At 43.6% G+C, this 23,221-nt stretch overlaps 2 protein-coding genes across 3 annotated transcripts in view; one reads left to right on the top strand and one right to left on the bottom strand.

Annotated features, from left to right (window-relative positions):
- Nucleotides 1-2,212: 2,212 nt before the first annotated feature.
- Nucleotides 2,213-4,907, bottom strand: LOC119432735 (protein XRP2-like). Its single transcript, XM_037699892.2, has 5 exons — nucleotides 4,690-4,907; nucleotides 4,507-4,624; nucleotides 3,895-3,986; nucleotides 3,646-3,818; nucleotides 2,213-2,358 (listed from the first exon to the last, which is right to left on the bottom strand). Exons 1-5 carry the CDS (start codon nucleotides 4,773-4,775, stop codon nucleotides 2,213-2,215), a joined length of 615 nt encoding a protein of 204 aa, XP_037555820.2. The 5' UTR covers nucleotides 4,776-4,907.
- Nucleotides 4,908-5,291: 384 nt separating this feature from the next.
- The window catches only part of LOC119433157 (SPRY domain-containing protein 3), a 35,991-nt gene continuing 18,061 nt past the window's right edge, over nucleotides 5,292-23,221 (top strand). The window contains exons 1-7 of one of the 2 annotated variants that reach the window (XM_037700295.2): nucleotides 5,292-5,419; nucleotides 5,716-5,876; nucleotides 7,667-7,864; nucleotides 10,061-10,205; nucleotides 11,838-12,029; nucleotides 18,727-18,876; nucleotides 20,972-21,029. In XM_037700295.2, coding sequence (XP_037556223.1) covers nucleotides 5,767-5,876; nucleotides 7,667-7,864; nucleotides 10,061-10,205; nucleotides 11,838-12,029; nucleotides 18,727-18,876; nucleotides 20,972-21,029 — 853 coding nt within the window. In that variant the 5' untranslated portion in view covers nucleotides 5,292-5,419; nucleotides 5,716-5,766. The remainder of the gene's footprint in view (nucleotides 5,420-5,715; nucleotides 5,877-7,666; nucleotides 7,865-10,060; nucleotides 10,206-11,837; nucleotides 12,030-18,726; nucleotides 18,877-20,971; nucleotides 21,030-23,221) is intronic. The other variant, XM_049658839.1, reaches the window with a different exon arrangement.

A 23,221-nucleotide genomic window follows, 5' to 3' on the forward strand; every position in this document is an offset into this window, starting at 1 on the left:
GCTCTTATAACGGCTGTTGCTGAGAAAAAAAAAACAAAGCAAACGGCATCATTCACTGAGCAGTGAAACTTGCCTCGACATCACGCTTGCAGCTGGGTCCAAGTGTGAGCGGCACATGACTTGTCTGGGGATCCACGCTCATGGGCATAGGGCATGCCTCAACCAGGGTCTGTGGCATTGCCTATTCAGCCAACAAGGAGATACTCTCAGTGATTGATTGACTGATTGACTGATCAATCAATTTATTTATTTATTTGTTACCCTTGAGGCCCAAAGTGAGCGTTACAGAGGGGAGTGGTACAAACATAATTGCAAGTAGCAAATTGACATGCAGACAGTAGATTATAAAACGTCTATGGATGTCAATGAGGGTGGTTACAAAAGAAGCATATATACATTAAAAAGCTATACAATAAATGGAGCAAATGCGCAGCTTCTCATAGTACGTAGAGAAAAAAAGGAAACCAAATGAAACATTCATGCCACGAAATCGCAGGTTTGAGATATGGTTATGTTATGCCCCTAAAATTACCAGTTAGGCTTGATCTAAGCAGGTTGTTATGAGGAATGATACCAGCGACTATGGAAGGCGGTTCCACTTGTTAATTGTTTATAGCAATAGAAAGGGACAGAATTTGTGCTGCAGAAAATCGGATTTATCTTATGACGATGGTCTATGCAGGTTGGTGAACTTTTTGCTGAGCTCTCCATATCTAAACTTAACAGGCTTGCAAAATGTAGATGTGAAGTTGACTGTTCAAATAGCTAGTTTATGATAAAATGTGCCCTCATAATTAGATCTTGTCAGGGGTCATTATTTTTACAAATAATACACTGAGATTGCTATAATGAGGTTTGTAAATGCAGGACAAATTTACTTAGATTGAGTGGTGGTGTTTTTTTTTTGTTTTTGTTTTTTTAATCCTTAAGGCTGACGTATTTTGTGGCTTCGCTTTGGTTTCCAAGCTTAGAACACATATTGTGTAGAAAATTCACTTCAAAACTAATTATCTAAAAGGAACTGTACCTTTTTTCTGGACTATATATACAGTCAAGCCTTGTTATAATGAAGTTGCATCAGACATGAAAATAATTTCGTTATATCCAGTATATTCAATACACACCAATATTGGCTAGAAAAGCTTTAAATTTACTTCGTTATATCTGATAATGCATGAATAACATAGACTGGACTAAGGGATTCCCTCAAGCCACCAAGTAATGGCCTTTCTCCTTGGCCCCTAGCACAATATGTAATTGTTGTGAGGAACAAATAAAATGAATGAATTAATATCTGTTTGTTATATTGAGGTTTGACTGTACAAAGATATTTACATAATTTTGTGCGTGGGTAAAGCCATGCTGATATTTCTTAAAAAGATGATGAAGTTGCTTTGGATAAGTCTCAACTTCACTACTTTCACATGCCCTGTGCCTATTGTTCTTTTTGCATGAGTGAGGAAAAAAAAAAGAGTTGCTGACAACAATGGAGGCTCCTGGAAAGTTTGTCACATGCTCAAATTTAGTGCTTCATGATAAAAATATGACTACAATTTTCTGAGCACTCTTAATAACACAAATTGTCCTGTTCCTCAGGACAACGCAGTTCCTCGGGACCTGAATAAAAGTTCTTTGTCTGTCTGTCTGTCTGTTGGGTCAACGTGTCCCATTGCTGGAAATTGTTGACATTAGATGCAGATATCCGTCATTTATTGAATAAATGTCCATATGTTTGCGCAACAGCTATAAACTACTCCATGAGGCGGTGCATTTACCCTCGGCATAAATTGAAATTGCAAATAGGAAAAAATTAATAACATTTTTCATGCATAACTACGTGAGTGCGCTATGTGCAGTCGCTGTGTAAGCTCTTCCTAAACTTGGCATAACCCTGTATGTATGTTTTTAAGCCTGAACAAATTCAGGTATAAATCTGAAAACACAATGTGTTCCAGTCGTTTTTGATTTGTTAGTGTTTGAGTGTATGCTGATATTGCATTTGGGATTTTCAACGGCACTGCATATCAGAGACCAACGATGCAACCTTCAAGTCTCTACAGCATACTCAATTCTTGTGGATTCGAAAGCTCTCAACAAGTTGGCCACAATTCATGCAGACCACATTCACAAATGATTCAAGAAACAAAATAACTATTATTGAAATGCATTTATGTCAGCTTGTTAAGGTGACTACGTGACAATTGCATGTGCACTAAATTTCTGCCAGGAGAATGCTACAATCATCACTTGCCTCTGGCGGTAGCAGTGACCAGTTTGGCTCTGGTACGGTCGGAGTAAAGTCATACACTTCACTCCAGTGGTTGTTGAATGGACTGAGCTGGGCCTTTTTTAGCTGCTCTGGAGGAGCAAATCATTGTGTTATATGATGTCATTTTGTTTCACGTATTGCAAACATTGCAGAGGAAGACTTAACTGTAATACATTTCGATTCCCAGGCAGAGGTTAGTTGAGGCCAATTTACATTATGCACAAAATTGCAATACAGTAGTGTTCAAATTGCATTGATTATGTACAAATGAAAACAGGTTGTACAGGGCTACTTATAAAAAAAAAATTGTGGAGCGGTGCTGTGCAGTAGCTTATCCTTTTTCCCAATACCAGTGAAAGTTAGGATTGTACTGCACTTCTTACGGAAGACAATGCCAAAATCAGCACTACAATTATTGTTCTCTTACCGTGTTTTTTCCTGTTGATTGGTAAAAGCATGTCTTCTCGTACCAATTTGCGTTATGAACTGACGACACAAAGTGTGGAGAATGCTACTAGGGATGGTCTTATGCAATGTGAAAGTATATTTAAAATTTACTAACCAGGCTGTATGACATATGTTTAAGGCTTGAAAACAGAGGTCAGGGTGTAGTATCAGGCACGAACACCATTTCTTGGGCATGCTGAACCACATGCATCTGCTATTTATAAATTTCTCAAATGATACTTGTACAGCACAGTGCATGCACATGTGCCATCTTAATTCTTTAGCCCCCGAATTCGAGCTGTACTTGTGCTCCATGTTTGTACCGATATTAGGAATCCCCCTCATTCATGCACACTCTGCTTTGTTCTGAGGTAACGAGTCCTGCATGTGAGCTCCTTCCAACAATAACTGCTGGCTTTTGGCACTCATGAATATTATTTTGTAGCTTACATATTTTTTGCTGTCATCAGTGCAGCGAATATTATTGTACACTTTTATGTTCTTTCCAAAGAACTCTCTGCTGATACCTTAATCAGGTCTTTCTACTACATGTATGTGAAAAATAAACTGTACAATTAATACTTTTTCTAATGCAAATGTTACATGAAACAAATACCTAGGCTAAGTAAAGAAGATTGAGCAATTTCATGCACTTTTAAACGAGAGAACATGGGAGTTTAAGGGCAAATGAAACATGTGCATGCATTAAGGCTAAGTGCTGGGCGAGTTGGTACATTGTGAACAAGGAATTAAACCAGTGAACTAGATGCATATACAAACAAGAAGTGCACAGGATGATACTGGTCTTGTCAGCATCATCCTGTGCACTTCTTGTCTCTGTGTATGCGTCTAGTTCACTGGTTTATTAATTCATTATTCACAATGTGCATGCATGCCACTCTAATTTATTTAGCGATCAGCTGACTTGCCTGGGAACTGTTCATATGCCAGCGTCAGACAACCAAATCGCATCTCGGAGCAGGATTCTATGGACGGTTGAGTGGAGCAACAGAGCCAAGAATCTATGGCAAAGCAGTCGCGGGCCCGCAGCTGTTGACACGCAGACGCAAGCCGCAGATTGTTAGAGTTGCGCAGAAACACACTGCAGATGCAGCAAATACACATCACCAAATTATGTGCCAACTAGCATAAGAGACCGCAGGTCTTGTGGGCCTTACCTTCCCTGCGTCGGGCCAAGGACAATGTTGCAGTTGGCGCAGTCATCAATAGTCACAGAGTTGATGTGATCCAGTACATAGAGACTTGCGTTCTGTGCGGAAGTTTATTTTAGGATATATCATAAAACACTATTTAGAACTTGGGTTATAGAGTATATTGGAACTGTCAGTAGGCCACATATGGCAGTGTTTTTCTCCAGGGGTGCTCTGGAATTTGTGAATGGTGTTCTAACTATTTCACGGAAAAAGAAGAAGAAATATTATGTAAGAATATAAATTGCCCGAACTGCTTCATAGTAAACTTATAATATACCTAAAAGCACAACAAAGTTGGATGTCTTAAGAATATTCATGAATGACCGAGATGACATATCATGCAACATTTCACGTGCCCTACCACGCGGAAATGCAGAGGAATAACTAAATTACTCAACGGAAGAATACAACCCGATCAACAACATGAAAGAATCGCGGCCTCGTATTCTCATTTGATATAAGTTTGTTGTCTTTTTCTGCACATCAGATGACTCGCTTTCTGTAGCACTTCGTGTACAATCAAGCACACCTATTTGTAGCAATTAATGTGCGAACCGGAAACGTAAACGAACGTACGTGGCAATTTCGTATGACGAACTGTTGTCCGTTGACGTTTCCCGGACATTTGGTAACAGTTGTCTCGACTGCATTTTCCACCGTGTAGTTCGCGGCATCCACTCTCGGTTTGGTATCCCTGAAAAAATGCGAGCGTTTTTCTTGAAACAGGCTATAATGAAAACTGAAACAGCCTTCCCTCACCACGAATACGTTTTTGGTTGATCGTGTTCTCTCGGATGAGCACTTCCTGCCGAAAACAGCATCAGTTTGCGTTGGACTGCACCCATGATATATGATTTGCATATGTAATGACGTGAGTGTCATGAGCTAACTGCTGGATTTAGTTACGCGCGTGCAACGGCACTCGCGTGTTTTCTGCGATGTTGTCCATTCAAAGCACGCCGTTGCTAGGCGACGTTACGGCCAAGGTATTGGCCTTGTTACGGCCGTGCGGGAGCAGAACCGTAATTAAGAAGCCGGCCAATAAAGAAATAGTGTTTGTTTCGGAACTAATGCGACATCACCACGCTATTGCGCACGTTAATTGATTGCGTCTCAGTAAGCGAGCAATATTGCTACAATATTTGGTTGTCATGTTTGATCCTGACGGCTGTTGGGGAAGAAAGTCCCGATTCAAATTTCGCGGCATTTTGCTTCATGGCGTAATAAAAGCATTGCGTCGTTTTTTAATGAGCATTATTTAAGTGCTCTGAATATTGCGGGCAAAATTTAAAGCTATTGCAATGTCTCCCTCAAAACTAGTCTTCTCTGAATTTTCGAAACTAACGCTGCTGCCGCTGGGTCCTTTGCATTCTTTGCTTGTGCGGCTGTGCAGGCTGTGCGGTTTGTATGATCGCGTGCGGTTGCATGTAAACGTTCGTATTTGCGTGTTATTTCTGCTTGAATTTTCGCTGTGATGTGATCCCACAAGGTAATCCCACGCACTTACTTATTCCCGACTCGCGCTGTGTTGAGTGTTTCTGTCGCAATCTTAAACCCTGAAATCGCCGTTCCGCTTTTAGCGCCTCAGCGGGACACACGTCAATGGGTGCGCTGCTGGGTCTGTTTATAATAGCTAGTTTAATGCGTCACTCTTACTAAATCATGTTTAGCGTTCATTCGTAACTGCCGAAGAAGGAGCACTCGCGTACTGTCACGCTGACACGCTACACAAAACGCGGCATGACCCTTATTAACAGCGTGATGTTTGCGCCTTCACATTCGTAGTATTGCACCGTGGTTTCGCTCTGCTTGGAGCGATCTGTGTTGGCGGCGGACATGGAGCTGGGACACCGGGTACCCGCGACGGGCGATACAGCCTTGAAGCCGAGTATGGACATGAGACAGCTCTTCGTCGACAACATCACAGTCGAAGGTGACATGTTATGGTGAGCTTGCGTGTTCGTCGACAAAAAGTTATCATATAGTTGAGTGCAGTGGGTTTCATTTTGTCAATACGTTGGAAGGCAACCGACCTGACAGGGCGCATGTTGTGGTACGCGTTTCTCGAATGGTGGGTGTGTTTGTGCCGTTGTGCTAGACATTTCGGTTCGCTGCCTTGTCGTAGATTGTAACGTACCGCTGTAACGTACCGCACCTTGGTCGTGAAGCTGTCGAGGGGGCGCAGGTGACAGCGCGGTGTTTTTGTTTACATTATTGAGGGCTCCCGAAATGGAGCTGTGAGCAATAACTGATCTAGCGCATTTTGCCAATCCTTAGATATAGCCTTCGTTGCACCTGGAAGGCAACCTATGCACATGGTGAATATAGTCATGCATCATTAGATATATTTTCTCTGCGTTATACATTGCTTCATAAAGTTGTCGAGCATGCGCCGCTAAAAACAAAAAAAGTGCGAAGGGTGCCTTTTAAGAGTCGATTATGTGTTAACGTGTATTTCATAGTCACTTGATTTATTGGGTCTAATGTCATAAAAAGCAGAGGGGTGGGGGTTATTGTGCGTGATCTATATAGGGCCCGTGGATTGTTGCTCAGCAGCAGATATTGTCAGTCACTGAGCAACAGTAGTGGGTTTATTTCATGGTGTAGACCATACGGTTAGTAGAGCCTTCGTACATTGTTATACACAGCGAATGACAATTTGTTTTTGGTTCAGGAATTCGATATACTTCAACTATTGAAAGTTATTCGGGCAATTTTTGATCAATGGGAGGCTGTCAAGAGCACCATCGTTTCTTTACGTAGAATGTTTGTCAGTGCTTTTGAATGCACTGACACACAGATGAATGTGCTTTTTATATTTCAAAAGTGCCACTTGAAATAATGCTAAGTGTTCACCTGCAGGGTATTGTGTGGACTCGCTGTGCAAACAGGCATTGCGAGTCTGACTGCGTTGGTTTGGTGCCAAGTTGAGTTCGACACTGCAGAAAGTAGCAATACGATAAAAGGGCACAGCAAAGCAAGAGTGGACATTACAGAGAGAGTTATGTCTTGTTTGTTGTTCAGCGTGGTTGTAGGGCTGTAATACTGAGCGATGTGACACCAGTCACCCAGCAGCAAGGCTTAGTTTCATCGAAAACAACTTGGAAGCTTGTGTACATTTCACTGGCATTGTGGGCATGCCTTATAGAATAGTCCATTGCATCTTTTGGTTTTCTTAGCCGAATTGCCAGTTGTGACGTCCGCATGCATGCCCGTGTATCTTCATGATTTACAGATGCCAAAATGGACGAGACACAGAGACACACCCAAGATTTTGGCGGGTATTTTATAAAGAAATGTGCTCAAAGCATATGCAGCCCAACTTTCTAGTTGAATAGACCGGTTTTGCCATCTTAAAGTACATGTGCAGTGGCCCTGCGGCGCCATGACACTAGTAGGGACTATTTTCCCCTTGTACTCTGGCTTGAAGCAACATTCAGGAGAATGCTGCGGAGAATCTTATTGTACATTTTTTTAGAGAACTTTAGGGGCAATGTGGGAGTGGGGGGTGCTTCCTCATTCCCTCTCCTATGGTAGAGTGCTTTTATTCTCACCTCCCTGCCTTCTTATCTCGAAGTCTAAGTGGATTAATCATGGTACAAACACAACTTTGCTTGTTACCATAATTGCCCTTCATCCATCTTAGGACTACTACAACCGGCATACTTTACAGCAGCGATGATGTAGTGATACTCGTCTTGAAATCAGTCTGTTCCATGTGCATTTGTTTTTGCAGTTATGATGCCATGTCTGAGGGCAGCCCCGGTTTGTATGTTGGTGTGGAACCGGCAAGCCCATCACGAGCCTACTTTGAGGTGGAGCTTCTCGGCATGGGAACGGCCGACCTGGTGCTCGGATTCCTCTGCCCCACTGGCGCTGGAATTCACCAGTGGGACTCTGCACTGTCGCTTGCTTGCCGAATCAGCCAGGGCAGGTGATGGATAGTTTTCTAATCAGTCAATCAACTTCCCTGTGTACATTCATCATTGCAAGGTTAATTTTATGGTCGCTCAAAGCATGCAATGTCTGTTGCAATGATGGTTGAACATCCCAGCGCTGTAAAAAAGTAACCATCATACTCTAGCAAATTGTAGACGACACAGTGCTACTATAGTAAGAAGGTAGCGCCGTGTTGTTTGTTTCCCGCCTTTTTTTTTCTGTTTATTTTCTCTGTGTTAGATGTTCAGGATTATTCATAACAAACTTGTCCACCTCACCATCTTGCTTCAGCAGGAATTATTACAGTTCTAGGGAGAGCCTTCACATAATTTAGATATGAACATGCAATCCCAGGTGTTTGAATTGACACAAGTTGACTCTAGTAATTTTAATAATGTAGTACTAATAATAAGTGTCTTGTGTCCCAAAGCCACAGTTTTGGCATGAGTGAATCTGTAGTATGGGGCATTGGATTAATTATGACCGCCTGCGGTTTCTTTATTATGCTCCGAAGTAGTGTCAGTACACAAGTGCTTACATATCCTCTCACCTGCCACGGTGGCTCAGTAGCTGTGACGCTATGTTGCTGAACATGAGGTTGTGAGTTTGATTCCCGGCCACAGCAGCATCATTTCAATGGAGCCGGAATGTGAAAATGCTTGTATACTTGGATTTAGGTGCACGTTAAAGGGATAAAGAGAAACACTTAATTAGTTTAGACCAATAAAGTATTCTTTCAAAACTCTGTGTTCATTAATAATTAATTTTGCGGTAATAACTTGATTGTCAGAGGAAAAAATGGAGGTCAAACCTGCATTTTAAAAGTTTTGTGTCGGTATGTCAGTGTGACGACGTAAATTGTAGTATATTTTTTCCCCCCATATTTGGGGCGTTGTGGTGTAGTATTATCTAAACTTGCCATTTTCTGTCTTTGACTCTCTTAGAATACGATGTAGTCCATCTTTACCAATAAATATTTAACTAGGCCTGAGCAGACGTCAGAATTCAGGACTTTGGAGCAAGCGGGTGCAGGAAGCTCGAGGTGGTGTCGCCACCCATCTTTTCGTATTTGCGACTCTTCTGGCTTACCAAGCGTCTTCTAATAGTAAGAGTGCCTTTTTTACCATTGTACAAGGGTAATTTACTAATACAACTGAAATTATTTTTACAGCGAAGCTGTTAAGGGCTCACTCTTCGATGGTCGCGTCCGGCAATAAAAAAATACTCTCATTGGCTGTATGCTGTATGTGTGAGTGAAAGCGCGCGAGGGCGAGGGACGCGCGCTTTCACAGGGAGCGAACGTACACGGCGGAGAGCGAATGCAACTTATGTGCGAGTGAAAGCGCGTGAGGGCGAGGGACGTGCGCTTTCACGGGGAGCAAACCCACAGCGGAGAGCAAACGCGACTTACCAGTGGAAGGAGAGCGGTGGATGAGGAGGGCATCGAGGCACCCTAGACTGTGCGTGTCTGTGCCCGCTCTCCCACTGCGGCGCATGCGCGCAGCACTGCCTGGCTCTGCCACCTGTGCCGCCGACTCTCTCTGGGCTCTCGGCCCGCCTCTCCCCTAACAGCGTCAACAACGGCGTTTAGCCGTTGGGTCACGTAGCCAGCGTTTTGACAGCGGTTGTGTGCAGTCACACAAAACAACGCGCACAGCTTTTGTCGACGGCAGTGGCGTTTTGCTTGCATTCGCACCGAACGCACGCGGCGTTGGTGACCTTTGCCGTACATCCTATGGCGGTGTGTCGTAGCGACCATAAGGCCATGGTCCCTGTGGTCACTAAATAAATGAACACCACTGAATCATATATATTTTTCATTCTTTAATAGTTCAAATAACCAACTACACCATCACATCTTAATAGTCATAATTGGAAATACATGATTCCCACCATAGTACAGCTTCGCTGGTCTTCCATCTCCACTCGAGTGGAAGGGCTGACAGTTTTCCTTTCAGTGTCCCTTTATAGAACCTCAGGGGGTCAGAATTAATGAAGTCTCCCACTTCGATGTCGTTCATTGTTGCTTCGGGATGTTGAGTGCAGTGAACCACTCATAATGCGTTCCCCTTCTCCCCATTCCTCTCCATTTGGTAGGACATGGTGGAACTTCTCTCCGGGAAGTTGACTCATGTTTTTGTCCATTGACCGTATGATGTTACCTAAATGAGTGTGCCTACATTTTTTGCAGGCTATCGGAATGTGAAAGCTACATGCCTGGAGTGGCCTGCGGACCTGGTGACAGGGTTGGCTGCGGACTTTCTTTCGACCCTAAGGTGCGGTTCCGCAACTGGGGCACCGTCGTCACTTTCTTCGTCACCCATAACGGCAAAGAGGTGAGTCGCAGCGCTGTGAAACTATTAACCCTTTCTGGTCTAATGATTCCTGTAATAATTGTAATGTTCTGCGGGAAATATCTGAGATCGAGAAAAACAAACAACCATTTTTGGAAATATGAGTGTCAGCAATGCTAATCACATAGTTTGTCAACTTTGTGCTGCACACAAATATGGCTCTCACTGATATTTCACAAATGTCCATGCATCACATCACATTGAGGTTAGGTCTCTGCACTCTGTTTTCGGAGCCTTCTGCATGCCCGCCAACTCTCCCGAATTTTTTGTAATGTTTATGAATTTTATGTCAAAGTTTCGAAAAATTAATTTTGTTAGCGAAAAAATTTGTTTGTTAATCTTCAAAGTTTTTGTGGAGAGTCTCCTGATGGTGAAAAGACGCAAGAGGGGTATCTGCATGGAGCAAGTTCATTCAAACAATTTGTGGAGGCAGGCAAAATTGGCAACAGCTGGAAAAGTCGTGATTTTAAAGCAGTATGTCACTTATCAGTCTTTGCTGTTTCAAGTTCACTGCTGCTTGTAAGCTCATTGCAAGCTTAAAGGATGATGCGCTATCCCTTGCATGCATCTTTTGCGATCTTGCACCAGCCCATCTATCAACACCTCTAAAGCTTTTTCACTAACTTAATTTATTTTTCATAAAATATGACGTAACATTCGTAAAATCGTAGAACAGGCCCAAATTTGTAAACATTGTGGAAAATTTTGGAGAGTTGGCAGGTATGCATTAGTGGTCCCTTGTTTCGGTCCGCTCTGCGTGAGGCTAGGGCTGAAGGCAAGCTCCGGATCTAGCCACACACAGTCGTTCCACTGTACTCCCCAACCTGTAGCCCGTGTAATCGCAGCTACGTGGGGTTCGGATGAATAAAGCAACCAGCGGCATCAGCTCTAACAATGTTTATTGCTGCGAGCAATAAGTAACACTTGAAGAGGGAAGGTCCACTTTGTAATAGGTAATAAATAGGCTTGCCTCAATGCGCATGATAGTCAGGCAACGAGGCCACTCATGGGTTGTGGCAGGTGTCCCTTGGGTCGTTGGTGAGGTTCGAGGTCGGGGCGCCATACAGCGAGGGTGTCTCCTCCGGTGACGCTCTTGTATACCTTTTTACCTTCAAGGGAGGAATGTGCTCCTCGTGCGTCATTTCCCGCAAGTTTGGGGGGGGGGGGCAAGGGCACGCGCATCACGAGAGCCGAGGGAGAACCAGGACAGGGCATTGTGTGCCAGTCCGGTGTCTACGCCGGCTCTTGATGCGTTCGCAACGTGAAAACCCAACGACGGAGTACGCAGGAGGAAATGGGCGTTTGTGCTCCCCACACCCTATATAAGCAAATGTTCAGGAAAGCTATCGTATGTGAAGCTGGTAAATTTTTGAAGTGTTCTAGAGAAGTGTGGTCTTGTTTCTTTATTTTGATGCATTTTCCTTAAAGGCTCATTCACACTAGGCCGACAGGACATCGATTTTGGTCTGCTGACTGTGGTCAACAGCAGTTTACAGGACGGAAAACGCTGTCGCCAACAGTCGGCAGACCGAAATTGGTGTCGTGTCAGCCTAGTGTGAATGAGCCTTAACGGTTTTTGTGAGATTTGCACTTAATGGGGAAGAATGTTTACAGGTGGCGAGGTCCACTTCCCTGGTGTCTGGGCGTCTGCATCCTGCCATAGTGCTGCGCGATCCGGGGCAGCAAGTTCGGCTACTGGGTGAGGGGCGACCTGCTTCGTCCTCGCTCACTGAGGATGCCCTCATGTGCGTCGACTCAAACGAGGAAGAGTGGCTACGGCTACATGACGTCCACCTCAACGGACCTGTGAGTTTAATGGCTGCTTAACACCTCCGTACTTACTACAGGCATTTGAGTAGTGAAATTTTAGAATTTACTTCCATGTTTACGTGATTCTTATGTGCCTCCGAATCTAACGCGTACTCAGTTTTTGAAGGTTTGATGTAAGAAATGATGGGCACCCAAATCTAACACTTGATTGATTTATGATGAGAAAATAAGCAACATGCCGCTGATATCTACAACCTAAAATAGACGACACCTACAGAATTTACCTTCACATGCCATTATTCATACTTAATGACCATCGTCATTACTTTCTGGCCGCTCTTTATAGCTCTCTATAGACTATGACATGTCCTGCACATGATCAATATTTATTTTGTTTTCCTAATTTCTTGAATCACTCGCAACAATCGTGAATTGAATTGATGGTAGCCTGCGCCTCGACTAATCACTTCGCCAGTTCGTCCTGTGATACACGCAATACAGTCACCGATCGATAATTCGAACTTAATCAGTTATTTGAACAGCTTTGCCGCACCTCCACTTCTTCAAGTAGTTTCATGTGGCGCCAACTTGACCCTCAATGTTTATGCAAATGAGGTCTGTGATTAACTCTTTCCTTACCACTGGGAAATTGGCTGTTTTTGTATGTTTGAGTTATTTTTTGTGCAACAGCCAATAAGTTTACAGTGTCATGCAGTATATAAGAGTGAAGGTAAATGAACATGCTTTCAAATAATATTTATTTTTTAAAAAATACAAAAAATACTATTCCAATAAAAAATTCTTGAACAAAAAAAACCCAAAAATTTTTTAGAGAAATTTCAAAATGTCCTTGGCAACATTTCTTTAAAGAATTATACCCATAAAGTACTCTTTGAGTTATGAAAAAACATAACGCATAGTGAAACATTCAAGTTCTTGGTTGGTCCTACTTACAATATTTTTTTCAAGAAAAGGATATATTTACAGCATAATATCATATACAAAAACATGAGTACTAAAGGCACATTTCAAAATTACATTTCGGCACAGAAACAGTAATTACAAAACAGTAATAAAAATTACAAAACACAAATAATTAATGAAATTAATGCCAAACTTTCCTAATGATAGACATATCTTCAGAGAAAAAAATTCTCTACGTCGGTTTGTCAAGGATATGCGTTTGTGCATATTTATTGGTGTTTAAAATGTAGACCGCTTATAACGTAAGTCGCCGGAGTCGCGAATATCCGCACTATAAGCGGTACCGCACTATAACCAAACAACAATTTTCAATTCCCGCACACATGCAAAACATGTGCACCGAGCCGCCACGCGTATGCGACAGGCGAGGAATGCGGCTAGAACGTTTGCATTCAATTTACAGTCGAATCTCGTTAATTCGAACCAAATCACGCGGCGGCGCCTCCGACCGGCATTGCTCCGGCACCGCCATAGAGTAAAAGCTTAGGAGACCCCCCTCAATGTCGCGCGCGAACAAGAAAAAATATATAATAATAAAGAAAAAGAAAGAAAAAAAACGCGGCGGAAATTTCACCCTCTCAAATGGCAAGCTCGCCGATTCTGCGTTGCGCCGGAACATGCGTGTACGTGCCGACGTCTCAGCCACGCTACCGTAGCCACGCGTAGAAAATGGCAGTGAACCCTTCTTCCTCCTTTATATTTCCTCTACTTTTTAGTCACGTGTTCACCTTGCACGCTACGGCTACGGCGCAGAGGGAAGCAGCGGCGCTGTCCCAGGCCTGCGAACGAAACTGCCCACGCCGGCAAATGCCCGCTTCCCGATAACGGCAGAAAACGAAACTTCAGGGAGCTGGCGCCGGGCCGGCTGCAGCGGCGGCACCTGCGGGCGCGCACGGTTCCAGTCGAAAGTGAGGGAGCTACGAGAGAGGGAGAGGGGAGCCACCGAAGCGGCGCAGTTGCCGAGGAGAAATCCGCTTCCCTGCCGCCCTCACATTCCACAGTCTCCGCGTGCGCTCTTCGCCGTGCCGTGCCGGCGCCGCTCGTTCCCTCCCCGAAGTTTCGTTTACTGCCGTTATCGTGAAGCGAGCGTTCACCGGCATTGGCAGTTTCGTGGCCCTCGCTCACTATGCACGCCGTGATATTTTCTCGCACTCACGGTTCTGGTTTCAGCCTCACTGGCTGTTCGTTCGCACCACTTGCCCTTCTCCTCCACTTCGTCTCTCTTTCTTCCTCGAGCACTCCTTGGGGCGCCTGTTTGAGGGGAGCGTTCGCCGTATCCGCTGACTTCCCTACTCCCAGGCAACCGCACTATAACCGGTATTTCGTTTCCCGCAACTGCACTATAAGCGATACGTGTATACATGGAGTGCTATGGAAAAATTAACGGGACTCTGAAAAGACCGCACTATATCCGGTCCTGCACTATAAGCGGTTACGTTATAAGTGGTCTATAATATACATGTAGCATGAACGACCTCCGCTGTAAAAGACAGGCGAAAAAAAATTTAGGTATCGCCAGCCGCTTCGAAGCCCTATAGAGCGTCATCCCGAGGTCAATGCCCAGATCTCTCTTTGGCCGAAACTGATGGCAGCACATCTTGTCCAGGGGAAGTGGAGACGCCATAAATAAAGAAAATAATAGATAATGATAATAAAAATAATAAACTGCTTTCTTTCGAGTGTGTGCGGTACCGGATGTTGACGCCATCCGCCGCTCAAGTGCACCTCAACCTTTGAGCTCGTGCGCCCTTTTAAAATCCCTGCCGCACGGTAAAAATGTGAACCGTGCAGAAACGAAAACTCAATTTTGTATACAATCACTGAGATGGCGCTACGAGTCCAGGAGCGCAGCGGTTTTTTTAAAATAGGCGCTCAAAAACTTCGGTCACCAGTGCCCGATGCCTAGTGCCGTGGTAAGGAAAGAGTTAAGTGACAGAAGCGCCAGGAAATTGATTGTTGCGAAGAAACACGCGATCATTTGCCTATCAAAATGCGCCCAACCGATATCTGGGTTGCTAAGAGTAGGCATTCTGTGCAACTGTCGATCATACTCTTATGACAGTAGTCTGAATACGGACGGCCAGATTGCAGGCAAGAGCATGTGCATGCAGCAGCAATGCATTCAGAAGCTTTTTTGGCTACTTGTGGAATAAAGTCATTTATTTTCTGGCAAATTAAATGTTTCGTTCTTTTAGGTGGTCTCTATCAGGTCTGAGTTAATCAGTCAACAACTGTACTTATAAAACTTGTATGGTCACATTTGTGACATCTTGGATTGTGGCATTGACTGCCTCATGCTAATTGTGTATTAACAAAAATGAATTATGTTGCCTTTGAAAGTGAACAAAAACCCAACCTATCAACTTTATTGGCTTCTTTGTGTGGGAAAATAAAATCCAGATGCACAAAAACACACAAATCTGTGGTGTTGCGTAAATGTTATTGGCACCACAGCTTGGGGATAAAATTCAAGATGGTCCTTCCGATGTTAACTTTTGCCCATTATGAGCTATATTTTTTTTACCACAGAAATGTAGGGAGCTTTTCAAGAGAGCAATTTACCATTGTAGTATAAATTTGTGTGCTCTTTATTACCCCTATATCAGTGGAGTAGCCAGAAATTTTGTTTGGGGGTGGCTCACGTTGCAGTGCGGCCTCCTCTTTATAGAATTTGTCGAGGGATCAAATACACGAATAATAACTGCATTGCCAATGCCATTGTATATTAGATGCTGCAAACGAATTTTTGAACGCTACGCACTGTCAAGTAAAATATGTACTTTTTCATAAAAGAATATATGTATTCCTATGTCCCAAAATTTGTGGCAGAAATAACTGATATCAATGCTTCCACGTTTCTTTTTTTGTCTATTTAATAAGCAAAGAAAATATCACACAAACTTTAGAACTATATCAGTTTGAAACCAGCAAAGCAGTGCATGCCGCTGATATGAAAAACGTAAAGGCCATGAAATGAACAAGTTGAGGACAAACATTGTGATGAATCTTTGTCATTCAAGAACCTTGTTTGCATTTTTGTACATATCCAATGGCCAGTGAAAAACCTCAATGATGCTGTCCTTCGTTGCAATAGATTACGCAGGAGCAGCAGTTACCGGTCATGTATTGTATTACACCGAGATTATAGTCGCAACAGTGAGTACATATAAAAAGCAGGAGTTATGCAAAATATACATTAGAAATGCGAAGATAGAATGGAATATACAAATGTGAGGATACAACTTGATAAAGGGCAAAAAAGTGTCGCTGGAAACATAGTTCACGGCTTGTATACACAAAAACTTGCAACAAGATATTTAAATATACATATGTCTACAATAAATCTACGTATTTAAGCAAATGCAACTGTATTATAGTCAATCAAGAGAAATAAACATGTTGCACAGTCACAGATAGTACACTTTACGCATAAAAAGACAGACGATCCAGGCAAGAACAAAACTATGATAGCAGAAATTGTGATATGTACTTCGGCCATGCAGCGGTCGCGGCAGCACCATATGGGTAGAATAATAGAGGAATAATTCAGAAATCGGTTCGAAAATGTGTAAATTAACTGCCTGCAGAGTGGCAACGAATATTTTGCACCCAAAATTAAAGAAGGGTATTGCTTCGGTTCAAAAAAGGCCAAACAAAAGCCACAGATGATGCGGCAAGTTGAACTACCCAATATCCGAGTGTGTTTGTTTGGAAACGCCGCGTGGGGCCGGGCTTTCAATGAGCAAAGTGGGTCAAAATTGGTTATTGATGTCTTCGTAATTTTCGTATTCACATGATAATTTTGATCATGATGCTAACTGTTAGAATAAATGGTGAAAATTTCTGCGGTTTTAAAAGCTAATGAGCACTCATAAGTTTTCATAATTACGAGTTTTGGACCTGAAGGAACAGAGCTTTTTACTTGCATTGATTTTTGCTGCTTCGCTATCTGAAGGACAAACTTCACTCGGAGGGGAAGTTTAGCGAAGCGGTCAATAATTTCGGACAAGTTGATGCCGACGTCCCTGTAGGTGTATAGAAGCGCCAGCCTAACCATGCGTTCCTCAGACATAGTAGAGCACAAGTAGTTTTTTAGTAACCTCATGTTAAAAAATATTCTCTCTGCGCTGGCAGTGGTCACTGGAAGAGTGACTAGAATTGAAGCAGTTTGTACACATTTACATAGAACCTGCAGTCGCAATGAGAGAGGGCATCTATTCTTTCTTTGTTTTTTTCTTTATTGATGTTTTCAGGACAATATAAGAATTGTCCTAGGGGGCACGGTTAAAGACATAACATTGCCTGACTGGGCCGTGCCACCCGTACAGCAGCAGCAGTATGACAGTATACAGAACATTTTAAAGACGCACTTGAAAATCAAATAATATACTTATATTAAACAGATTGATTGCACAGTTCAAAGGAAGGAAAAGAAAGAAAAAATGAAAGGCAAGTGCAGCTTTATACATCTTTATAAGCATTTGAAGCACAAAAATAAAATGAAAAGAACGATACACAGCAGTAAACCAAGATCAAGCAAAAAGAAGTCAGGTAACCAAAACAATATTACATAATCTGCAAACGCTTGTAGCCCAGAATGAAAAAAACAAACTGAAAACACTCCTTCGATGTCGTTGGCATGCTTGTTTAGGTACCTTACACAAGCAGTAAGCTGTTGGCTTCCAGCAATATCCGTCGTTTCGTCAGCAAGTATGGAGAAGCCACCTGCAGCGTTTACTTTTGCATCTAGGCTTGATAATTTCGCCACAAATTTCTATAATTTGATTTTGTACATCTGGGCTTAAATACGAGGCATTACTGGGGCAACTTTCCAAATGTTTCTTCAGATATGTTTGTCCACAATCAGCTCGCATGCGAAGAAGTGCTCTGAAAATAGTACCAGTATTTTCATCGGGGGCTTTGCTTAAATCCATAGGACCACTGTCCCTATGGCCACGGAGAGCCAGACCTCGTCGCCCGCAAAAAAGAACTGCCTCAATAATAGGCCGTTAAGTTTCTTCTGTTTCTCTTATTTTACTTTGCCTGCCCTGGTCCAGCTGATTGATCACATTGGGTGCGCTTTCTGAAAATGTTTGGAGAAAATTATCAGCTGCCAGCTGACAGTCACAGTGATATTTAGTATTTTTGTGTGTGTGGAAGATTGCGAGCACTTGCTTCCATTTCTGGAACGGCTTGGACACGAGGGCTCCAGTGTGCGCATGTTGGCCCAAGTTTATAAGAACATTAAACCCATAAAGTTCCAGAATTGAAAATCTAAAGCACGCCTTTGGAAATGACAGTGCACCTTTTGCGTCAAAAGTTTATGAGAACTTTATACCCGTAATGTTTCGGAATTGAAATACATGTGCTTCGTAGATTGCGCGGCCGCTGTGAGATGCCGTAACGCGCCTGCTTGCTATCGAAAAGCCCTTGAAAGTTTGTGCTCGGATGGGGCTCCCTGCGTTATGTGACTCCAGGTGCAAGGGCTTTGCTACAAAATCCAGCCCGATTTCGCAGTGTTCGTACTGAAATGTCGTTTCGAGCGTGAAAAATACATTGTAGACAAAATCCAGAATGATTCCCGGCGCCAGTGGTTGTTTTGGTCGGCAGTGCATGCCAGCACGAAAAAATTTCGGGGAGGAGCTGAGCCCCATCATCTCCCCCCCCTCTCGGCTACGCCCCTGCCCTATATGCAGTTAGAAGTATTTGCATACATATGTAATGCACTTCTGCTTAACTTGCTCTGCAGGTATTGGAGTACTCGGGCCGCGGTACCAGCATGGTGGACGTTGGCTTGGCACAGACACGATGTCCGCTCAGTACCACGAACCACTACTTCGAGCTAGAAATTCTCGACCCTGGCGAAAAGTGCTGCATCGCCATTGGCCTTGCCCACAGGGTACTGGTGAAACTTCCTTCTTTATGTATTTATTTTTTACGTTTCAAGTGTTATGACTTGCTCAGATTTCACACTTGAACTAGAGTCGCTGACCGATTATTTGAACTTGTGGGGCCACCTGAAAGTCCAAGTACAGTTGAACCCTGCTATAATAAAAGCAGTGTGGAAAGAAAAAAAAAATTTATTTCACTTGAATTTTGTTATTGCAAAATGAGACAGCACAGACATGCTGCAAAACGAAAGTCTCCTGTCAAATCCTCATAAGCCTGCTTTTGCTCGGAACTATCCAGAAGTTCGTTGCCGACAGCACAAGGTGCATGCCATGCGTCAGTCAGCGATAATGGCACTGCGTCGGTCGCACTGGCATGGAGTGGCAGTCGATCACTTTAGCAATATTTCCCATGACTCTCAGTTCCTCATCAACAGAAATGGCCAAACCGTAAACATAGGATGCCACACGCAGACGTGGTGGCGGTGATACTTTGATTAATGTCTCACTCATGAACTGGAGCTTGCAGTGGGGAGGCCCTGCCACCCCCCTCGTTTTCTGTACTCCTTGATGAGCCCCCACTACCCTCCCGAATGCTACCTTGGATCTGCCTCTGCTCTCATGTGGCTACCTTCTTTAGCTGATGCCCAAATTTCTTGGGAAATTTTACAACACGATAGCCAACAAGATGGCTACAATTATTTTTTGCTTTTGAAGCAAACAGACCTCAATCCCGCAATCCGTTTTCCAACTTCAAGTACAACATAATGCAGCCTCATATACCTGAGGTTGACTCTAAGTGGTGTGCAGCCACATACTGATGGCCTTTTTTTAAATGAATAATTAATTTGTGCATTTTCTTTGTTCTCATTTCTACAAATATGCCGTGTGTAGCCATTTAGTTGATTCATTGCGACAATTATTGTGAGTCTGTGTATACGCACGTCATTGGAAAGAAAAAGAGGGGAGCGGTGGCTGGGTAGCGTTCCCCAAGGCCAGAAAGTTTGAGAACCCGTGGACTATAGAAGGTGGGAATTTGTATGCATGATCACTCGTTGTGTTGCAATCAAGTTTCTGTGCCAAATGTTGATGCTGTTTGTTGAGAGATGAACAAGGCTCAACTTGAGCTGTGTCTCTCTCATAGCGGCGAGGTTAAATCATGCTAGTTAAGCCTGAAATCAAATGTTCCTTTCGAACTCCTGTTTACAAGACTCACTTATTCTTGTAATTAAACATGTACCGTATTTCCCGGAGTATAAGACACATTTTTTTTTCTGAATTTTTCGTCGGTGTGTCCTATAGAACGGTGCGGTGCGACTTATGTACGTTTGTATTCTGGAAACACTGCCGTCAAAATCGAATTCGATGTTATAACTACGCTAATCGCTCTGGTTGACTTAATTGCTACGGGTTCTGTGCGCGCTATTAAAGTACTGGGTTCTTCTCGTGATCGCGTTCCTGAGCGCCGTGCGAGAAGGACGGAGCAGCAACGCAAGCGGCGGCAGGCCGACCGCGAGTCGACCGACCCCGAAGTCGTCGCACCTGCAGATCACTGTCAAGATACAGCGCGCGCCGCTGCGCAAACTACGCAGTTGCTACGAGAGTACAAGCCGTCCCTCCCCCCCCTCCTCCCTCCTGCGCTGCCGTCCCGCTTTCCTCCCTTGTGTGCGATTCGGCTCAACGTCGCACGCTTTCATTCGCACATACAGCATATGGCGCGCGGGGATGATGTTATCGCCCTTGGACTTTATACGAAACATCACAGCAACCATGACGGCAGAAATGTGCCTGGAGTGTCCGTATCATTGCTGTCGCAATTATATAGGAAATATGGCACACATACGCTTGCGAGTGACCCGGGTTCACGGAGTGAAAGGTCACTGTAATTTTTTAAAATCGCTTACCAAACGAACAGGTGCGTCTTATACACCGGTGCGACTTATATACGTTTTTTATTGGAAAAACTGCCGTTTTGAGGGGGGGTGCGTCTTATACAAAGGTGCGAGTTATAGACCGGGAAATACAGTACAGCAACAGGTTTCAGACCGCCTGCTAAATTTGAAATGCTTTCTGATGTGAGGCTTGGTGGATTGCGTATTTGTGCAGGACTATCCCAGGCACAGGCATCCTGGCTGGAATGAAGGGTCCATCGCCTACCATGCAGGTGAGCTGTGTTCGCCTTCAGAAGGATGCAGCATACTTTTCTGTAGTCTGCTTCTGCCTTGTGCAGCAGGCCTGTGTTATTTAAACTTGCTGCAGTGACTCAGTGGCTATGGCATTCTACTGCTAAGCAGAAGGTCGCGGGTTTGACTCTCAGTCATGGGAATTTAACGCGAAATGCAAAAGAACACCTTGGGAGCACAGAACACAAAAACACTCGTGTAGTTAGAGTAAGGTGCACTTTAAGGGGAGACAGGGGTTTGTGAAATATCTTTCTTCCTTTCGGACCAAATTTGATAAAAGTTGGTATGCTTGTTTAGTTTCTTCTTCCCATTCTAAATATACAAACATTTATTCTGTAGGTTTAATTTTTTATGAGATAATTAAAAAAAATATTTTTCTATTTGGAACAATGGACAAATAAGCACTACACAAACATATACAAATGGCACATGGATAAATACTAGAAAGTATAAGACACACATTTGTCGAAGCACTTTTATGATTGGGTGATTAGTTCTGATTTTATAGCTTGCTGAACTCCTTTGTTTTATTTGTTTGCTTGTTTGTTTGAGATATATAGTGCAGTCCAAGGACCAAGCAGCTAAGTGCAGGTGGGGAACATGGCCATGCAGTGGTCACACTAAAGGCAAATTTTAAGAACTTGAAAACAAAATTTCTTTTTAATCTGTTCTTTATATTTTGTGCTCCAAACATTTAGCTTCATGCTGCAAAAAGGATTATTCCTTTATCTGTGATAATACTGATGCATCACAGTAAAAGCTTTGCTGGATGTGCAAAATCAGTATTTTGAGAAAATAAAGAAAACAACCAAGTGTCACATCGAATCTAGAATAGTCAGAATTATGCCCAAGTGTGCGCACACACCCACAAAACTTCACCATGCTTCTGAGGCATAGTCAGTTCGGGTATTAGCACCTCTGTGGCGCTTCCTGATTAGTACCAAGTTTTTTGCTGATGCACACTTGTATCCAGAGGCAGCTAACTGGGGACATTATTTCTATTCATACTATTCGCAATACCATTTACATTTTTAGACGGTTAGTAGCACCAGGGATACAACCAGTCTGCCCACAGTTACCCAAATACCATTTTTAAAAAATCTACCCTATTTTTGCACATATAACTACATGAAAAAAAAATTCAACAATAAAGTCAGGGTGCGGGTTATAGCAAATTTCACCTTTAAGGTGTGGCTTCATGGCAGTGCAGTTCACGCTGCCATGAAGCTATACCTCGAGGCAAGGTTCCTCCCCATTTAAAGTTTTGTTATCTTCTAGGGAACCCGACCCTCTCTGCACTATTATTGTTTGCGATTTGATCTTGAATTGCGTACCACGTGATCATACGTCATGAGTTCCCATGGCGCTCCCTCGGTCCACGTGAAGCGCTCCGCGATATAGCGGGGAGCCAAATCATTGTTCGGATTTTATTGCGATAGCAATTACATGGACACTCCAAGCAGATTTCTGCCATCGCCGTCGCCGTGAGGTTCTGTATAAAGCCCAACGGTGATGAAATTGTCGCCACGCACGGTATGCTGTATATGCGAGTGAAAGTGCGCGAGGGACGCGCGCTTTCACCTGGAGCAAATGCACGGCGGAGAGCAAACGCGACTTCTTCCGTCGCACGAAAGGCCGTGGGGGGAGGGGAGGGAGAGGAGGCTACGTTTAGCTGCGGCACCAAATGCGTATTTATATAAAAACGTTGCGAGGCGAGAAGGTGGTAAAGACTTCAGATGCTGCTCGACGAGTGTCCCGTTCTGATATCGTCGAAAACCTCCAAGCCGCCACCAGAGGCACTAGCAACAGTCGCCAGCACCGCGTGCATTCAGCGCGAACATGGGTAAAACGCCGACGGCGTCGACAACAGTTTGTGCGTTGCTTGTGGTGATACATGTCCAAGTTTATACAGCTGATAAAACTACTATCCTTACTCCGTATAGCTCTCTACTAAGTTGCTATCGCAATTGATGCTTCGCCTTACGAGTGAAACTGCAACATTTTTGCAAACTGCAGCAGACGGAGCAGCCCATGCGAGGGCTGCTCCGTTTCTTTCAGAAGATTCTTTCTTTTTTTTTTCTGGGCTGATGTAACGGGTGTGAGTTGTACGTGGAAATACACAGTATTTGTTTGCAATTTCCAAGCGTGGCCACGCCACAATATTGACACCGTG

This window comes from Dermacentor silvarum, chromosome 11 (genome assembly GCF_013339745.2).
Source record: "Dermacentor silvarum isolate Dsil-2018 chromosome 11, BIME_Dsil_1.4, whole genome shotgun sequence".
Lineage (NCBI taxonomy): Eukaryota > Metazoa > Arthropoda > Arachnida > Ixodida > Ixodidae > Dermacentor > Dermacentor silvarum.